Genomic DNA, 6,781 nt, shown 5'->3' on the forward strand with positions numbered 1-6,781 from the left:
TGTCTACATAGGGAGTTCCAGGACAGTCAGGGCTATATAGAGACATCCTGTTTAAAAAAAAAAAAAAAGTTTTAATTCATTAATTAATCAGTTATTTTGAAACAAGCCTGGTCTACATGACAAGACCCAGGCTTGTCAGGGCTACATAACGAGACCCTGTCTCCCAAAAAACAAAACAAAACAAAAAAAACCCACAACAGTTAATTCAATTTTTTCAAATGTCTACTGTTAACTGTGTGAGGCGGCTCACTATTTTGTGTCTGACTTTTAGACCCCATCACACATTATCAGTTGCACATGGTGTGAGATGGGGGTTCAACACTTTCTGAATGGCCGGCCCTTGGCCTAGGCGTCATTTATAATATAGTTTGAGCTGGTTTTAACTTTCTGCCCTTCACTCGTTATCAGGATGACCTTGGGACTGGACCGTTTTTTTGGCATAGATGACTACTTCCTTCTTGAAATGTTTACTTCCCTTAGCTTCTGTCACTGGACACTGCCCTGGATTTCCTTCTGCTTTTGTTCCCCCTTCCTCTCTCCCTCCCACGCCCAAAGACATGAAGATCAGGAGTTCAGGGTTAGCCTCCACCAGTCAGCAAATGGACAGTCGGGTTGGGCTGCCTGAGAGTCTGCCTCATGCCAGGGGGTGGGAGTACCATCTGCCTATCACTCTTGTTGCCTCTCCGCCTATACCCAGCACCCCAGGTGATGCTCAGCACACAACAGGCACTCAGCAGTTACCGGATGGTTGAAATGATGTACAGTCCACCATCAAGTCATGTGGCTCTTCCCTATTAGCTGTGTGTGTGTGTGTGTGTGTGTGTGTGTGTGTGCGTGTGTGTGACACATGAGTGCAAATGATTAAGAGACCAGATGCCCTGGAGCTGGGGTTACGGGCAGTGTGAGCCCCTGACATGGGTGCGGAGAGCAGACTCAGGCCCTCTGCAAGAACAGTATGTGCTCTTAACCACTGAGCCGTCTCTCCAGCCCCTTAACATTATCTTACTCACTGAACCACTTCTTTTACTATCATTGCTCTTCCCTCCACCCTGTACTACTTCCTTCTACCTGGACTGTGTTCTCTCTTCAGTTGTCTCCCAGCACGAACTCCGGCCCTGTCAGACAAAATCTCAGATCTGATCAGGCCTTTTCTGATGGTCATCCCCAACATTAATCAATATTAATATTAATTAATTAATTAATATTCTTTAGTCGCTCATGCAGACCCAAAGGCCTCACCATTCATGACAGCATGTGCTTCACTTTTTCCAGCTGTGTCCTATCACCCACAGACCCTTACCTTCTTGCTACACATGAACATTCTGAACATACATGACCTACTCTGTTCCCATGGGGACCATGCAGAACTGCCAAAGAGAAGAACCTCGAGAAATCAAGAGCTTGGAACCTTAACTTTAAGATTACAAAGCAGAACTTAGGGTTGTGACTCAACAGTAGAGCCCCTGCCTAGAATCCCCCAGTGAGGGGCTGGGGGTGTGGCTCAGTGGTAGAGCCCCTGCCTAGAATCCCCCAGTGAGGGGCTGAGGGTGTGGCTCAGTGGTAGAGCCCCTGCCTAAATCCCCCAGTGAGGGGCTGGGGGTGTGGCTCAGTGGTAGAGCCTCTGCCTAGATTCCCCCAGTGAGGGGCTGGGGGTGTGGCTCAGTGGTAGAGCCTCTGCCTAGATTCCCCCAGTGAGGGGCTGGGGGTGTGGCTCAGTGGTAGAGCCCCTGCCTAGAATCCCCCAGTGAGGGGCTGGGGGTGTGGCTCAGTGGTAGAGCCCCTGCCTAGAATCCCCCAGTGAGGGGCTAGGGGTGTGGCTCAGTGGTAGAGCTCCTACCTAGAAACCCCCAGTGAGGGGCTGGGGGTGTGACTCAGTGGTAGAGCCCCTGCCTAGAATCCCCCAGTGAGGGGCTGGAATGTGGCTCAGTGGTAGAGCCCCTGCCCAGAATCCCCCAGTGAGGGGCTGTGGGTGTGGCTCAGTAGTAGAGCCCCTGCCTAGAACCCCCCAGTGAGGGGCTGGGGGTGTGGCTCAGTGGTAGAGCCCCTGCCTAGAATCCCCCAGTGAGGGGCTGGGGGTGTGACTCAGTGGTAGAGCCCCTGCCTAGAATCCCCCAGTGAGGGGCTGGGGTGTGGCTCAGTGGTAGAGCCCTTGCCTAGAACCCCCCAGTAAGGGGCTGGGGGTGTGGCTCAGTGGTAGAGCCCCTGCCCAGAATCCCCCAGTGAGGGGCTGGGGGTGTGGCTCAGTGGTAGAGCCCCTGCCCAGAATCCCCCAGTGAGGGGCTGTGGGTGTGGCTCAGTGGTAGAGCCCCTGCCTAGAATCCCCCAGTGAGGGGCTGTGGGTGTGGCTCAGTGGTAGAGCCCTTGCCTAGAATCCCCCAGTGAGGGGCTGGGGGTGTGGCTCAGTGGTAAAGTGCTTACCTTCCATGTTCAGGCCCTGAGTTCCATCTACAGCATGACAAGAAGTATTTACTATTTATTTACTATTTTGCAAAGCAAACATAGATTTATTGAAGAAAAGAAAGATCCCTGGAGAATGAGCAGCTCCATGGGAGGACTACCCAAAATCATTTGAAGTGGAAGCAAAGAGGACAGGAAGGCCGTCGGTCTGCCCCGATTCCCCTGTGTGCTGTGGAGAGGCATGGGAACAGGAGCCCAGGCAGGACAGAAGCCCCAGGAAAGCTCTCCATGTGACCTGAATGAAGCCACTGTGATCCTCTGTACTCGGAGTCCTTTCTCTCCAGAATGGAATGCTATGGTCACCCATGCAAACCTCAGACAGGAACTAACCTAAGTGAGTAGTGGGGACACTCATGACACTATGTGCCTGACGTCCAAGGCCTAAAACCTGGTCCATTCGTACAATTCCTGATCAACTCTGGGGGTCAGAAACCTTGCTACGATCTCCATATTGGAGTTGGACAAACAGGCACAGACAGGTTAAGTCGTTGGTGTGGGCTCACACCGTACAAAAGGGCTGGAGTTCAGGTGCAGGCAGTGTGGCTCTGATTGATTCTGGACAAGAGGCACTACTGTCTGCCAATTCTCGGGAGGCAACTTCCAGTCTCCGAGCCCATTTTCCTCAGCTGTGAAAGGGGCTTCCACATACTTAGCCTCTTACCCTGTAGGGTTGGGCATCTTCAGACTTGGACCCAAGAGGATCTGCAGCCAGGCACGGTGGCCGTGAACACCTGTAATTTCAGTTCAAGGTCATCTTTGGCTAAAGTGTGACTTCAAGCTACATGAGACTCTGTTAAAGATAAATGTATACATGCGTGCATTCATACATTTTAAAAGGTACCTTTGTTATACCCCACCTGCAGGAAGGAAGTCCATGCCAAAGCCCTAGGCCTCTTGCCTGTGCAACTTCCTGGAAAGTTGCACAAATCCCTCCTGAGAGGACACAAAGCTGGGCTGAGAGCCAAGCCTTGGAAATTCCAGAAAACCACAAAGACAGATGCCCCGGTCCATTGTGCCCTTCCCGATAAGGAAGCTTCTGTCCCCCACGCCCACCACCACCACCTATTCCACACTCTGAGCAAAGGCCACATCGCTGTCCTACCCTTGTCAAAGGAGGAAGCTAAATCTGGGGTCCTCTATGACAACTCCAGTAAGTTCCGCCCAGAAGTGAAGCAAGTCCTTCACCTCACCACCCTGCCGAATATAAAACTCCAGTCCAGGGCCTGACTCACACACAGCCCTGGAAGCCCTGTCCACCATGTCCTGCATGCTGTTTGCCTGGACTCTGCTTGCTCTCGTGGGCCTCGGAGCCTCCTGCAGTTCCAACGTGCCCCGCAGCGAGTGGAAGGCCCGGCCGTCTGAGTGCTCCCAGCCCCTGCAGCACCCCGTTCGCTACGTGGTGATCTCACACACGGCAGGCAGCACCTGTGCCAGCCCGGCCTCCTGTGAACAGCAGGCCCGCAATGTGCAGCATTACCACATGAGCACGCTGGGCTGGTGCGACGTGGCCTACAAGTGAGTACAGAGTGGGCGGGAGGAGGTCAGCCCTCACTGTTCCAACCCTTCCGGTGTGGGTCTGGTGTCTCCCGAGTGCCAGGACTGTCCTCCCTGTGGGAGGGGACAGGCTTTGCTTCACACACACCAAGGTTTTTCCCCCATACTTTCATAAGGAAATCCTTTCCTAACGGCCCAGACCTTGCAGGACAGTGCCAGGCTGACTGAGCCTTGCACCAAGCCATGGCATCAGTGGGCATAGTTGATGCCTGAGACCCAGGGGGCTCCACAGGGAAACAGTTGCCCTGGGGCTCAGCTTCCACTTGTGCAAAGGCCAATGGGAGTGTGGCTCCTAATACTAAACATCCGGGAAACCGGCTAGCATATGGCCCCAGATCTATGGGCAAATGTCTTCCGTGTGCCAGAGTTCCAGATGGGGACTTCGCTAGGCACATATCACCGTGTGCATAAAGACAGAAAAAGATGGGTTCGGGGTGGAAATAGAATCCACAGAAATAGGACTTCTCGATGGCTCAGCAGGTAAAGGCGCTTGCCAGCAAGCCCAGCAACCAGAGATCTAACCTGTAGGAGAGAACTGACTCGGCCACGGGTGGACTGATGTTTGCGCGCGCATGCGCGCACACACACACACACACACACACACACACACACACACACACACACACACACACCACGGTTTAACAGAGAGAAAAACAGGCTAGCTGTGCTAGGCACGCTGGAGATGCCTGTAGTCCCAGCAGTTGGGAGGCTAAGAGGATTACTGTGAGTTCAAGGCCAGCCTGGGCTTCACAGTAAGATCCTATCTCCAGAAGTGGGGGAGGGCAGGGTAGGCAGGGATGGCTTCCTGTGGCTTTGATGTAGCTCTAGGAGACACAGAGGGAAGCTGGGGTGGGGGTGCAGCACAGAGACAAGTGCTGGGAGATTCCGGCAAAGACCGGTTCCCTCTGGCTGATCACCAGAGAGCTGGGGGCTGCTTGGATGGGCCCCTGGGGGACACACCCATATGGTGCACCTGCTTCTTTTCGGTGTTACAGGCTGCCATACCTGGGCTTGTTTCCAAAAGGAGCATTTGAACCCTGTGACTCCTAAGGCTAAGTAAACTAAGAGTCAAATCACCTGCAGAATTTACTGGAAATACTGGCTCCCAGCCCACCCAACTGCTCTGCCAAACAGCAGAGGATCAGACACCTGGCGGGTGTCCCCAGGCGTCTCCACCCGAGATTTGAACCATTCTAAGGCTCCAACATCAAAGCTGCTTCCCAGGTTTAAAGTGGGGACTAGGGAAGACTGAACCGGGGTCACGGCCTTAGAGAAAAGCAAAATCACATTATATGAGCCTCACTTTCCTTGCTTGTAAATGGAGGGTTGGGTTGTTTTGTTCTGGGGGGTGGGCGTGTGTGTGCCTGAGTATAAGTCTGTGTACCATGAGCCCTCATAGGTCAGAAAAGGGCATTGGATCCCCTGGAAGTTAGGTTACAGGTTTTGAGCCACCATGTGGGTCCTGGGAACCAAACCGGGGTCTTCTGCAAGCACCATAACCACAGAGCCCATGTCATGGTGGCTGAGGTTTACAGGCATCCTTGTACAATCAGTGCCTCCACCCCAGCCCGGTGCTTCGGATGTGGTTAGGACATCACAATGCAGAGGGCATGCAGGAGTCAGCCAATGGCCTTGTTGCTGGTGGATCTGGTGTCTCACAAAAGTGACAGGGCTTTTGTCCCTGTGCAGGAGACAGGCTCTGCCTCACACACACTGAAGTGTCTCCTACTCTTCCATTAGAGAATCTTTCATAAAGGTCGGCACCTTGCCAGGACACTAGACTGACTGAGCCTGGCCCTGGGTCCCCATATTCCCCATCTTCGTCCCATCTCCTCTAAGGCAGACTGTGAGCGGGCCTCCTAGATGGCAGACAGTGACTGGGACTCCAAGTTCCAGCATCCTGTGCTTCATCAGCTCCTCAGAGGCTGAATCCTCCACCATCCAACTCCAGGCTGCTGACCTAACTCCAAGATGCCCTGGAGGGGGTGGGGTCTCCATTGAGACTTGGTCAGTAAGTGAAATTCACAGATTAGAAACCTCTAAAGAGGTAGATGTAGCCTGCACCCTTGAGTCCACAATCCCGATGCCTGAGGACCCCAACAGCCAAGGCAGGCTGGACCAAGAACAAACCTCTTTGAAAACTCTCTTTTATACCTTTTATTTGGCTGGGGTGGGCACATGGCACGACTCAGTGTCGAGGTCAGAGGGAAAGCTGAGGAGCCAGTCAGTTCCCTCCTGTCACCACGTGGGTCCCTGGGACAGAACTCAGTGGCCAAGCTTGGCAAAGGGCCTGTCCTGGATGAGCCATCTCTCTGGCCCCGGGGCAGACTTCTGAGAGGCAGGGCCTCTGAGCCCTGGCTGTCCGCTTAAGCTGTGGAAAGGCAGCAGTACCAACCTCAGGAGTTGAGAGGGGAGGAGGCGAGTCCACAGGCTTGGGGGAAAGAGTGAATTCCAACCTTATCCACACAATTGGGTTTACAGTGCAGGTAACAATGGGATTTCTGTGTTACCATGGATGCTGACTCTACCTCTCTGATTCTATGTAAAATGGGGGTGGCAACTCACCAGTTGCTACAAAGATGAGGGAAAAGGTATTTACATGGCTGTGCTTGGCAAGGAAGAGGGGTGCAATAAATGGGTGCAGTTGCCTTAATATTGTAGAAAATAATAACGGATGTTGAAGGAAGCTCCTCCTACCCTTATTAAGCTCCACTCCTTCTTCACAGCTTCCTCATTGGAGAGGATGGTCATGTGTATGAAGGCCGAGGCT

At 53.2% G+C, this 6,781-nt stretch overlaps 1 protein-coding gene across 1 annotated transcript in view; it reads left to right on the plus strand.

The window, feature by feature from the left end:
• Positions 1-3,301: 3,301 nt before the first annotated feature.
• Pglyrp1 (peptidoglycan recognition protein 1) overlaps positions 3,302-6,781 on the plus strand; it is a 147,826-nt gene continuing 144,346 nt past the window's right edge. Inside the window, exons 1-2 of the mRNA XM_052763192.1 lie at positions 3,302-3,972; positions 6,738-6,781. Coding sequence (XP_052619152.1) covers positions 3,716-3,972; positions 6,738-6,781 — 301 coding nt within the window. The 5' untranslated portion in view covers positions 3,302-3,715. The remainder of the gene's footprint in view (positions 3,973-6,737) is intronic.

The sequence above is a fragment of the Peromyscus californicus genome, unplaced genomic scaffold (assembly GCF_007827085.1).
Source record: "Peromyscus californicus insignis strain IS unplaced genomic scaffold, ASM782708v3 Scaffold_4__1_contigs__length_199733344, whole genome shotgun sequence".
NCBI lineage: Eukaryota > Metazoa > Chordata > Mammalia > Rodentia > Cricetidae > Peromyscus > Peromyscus californicus.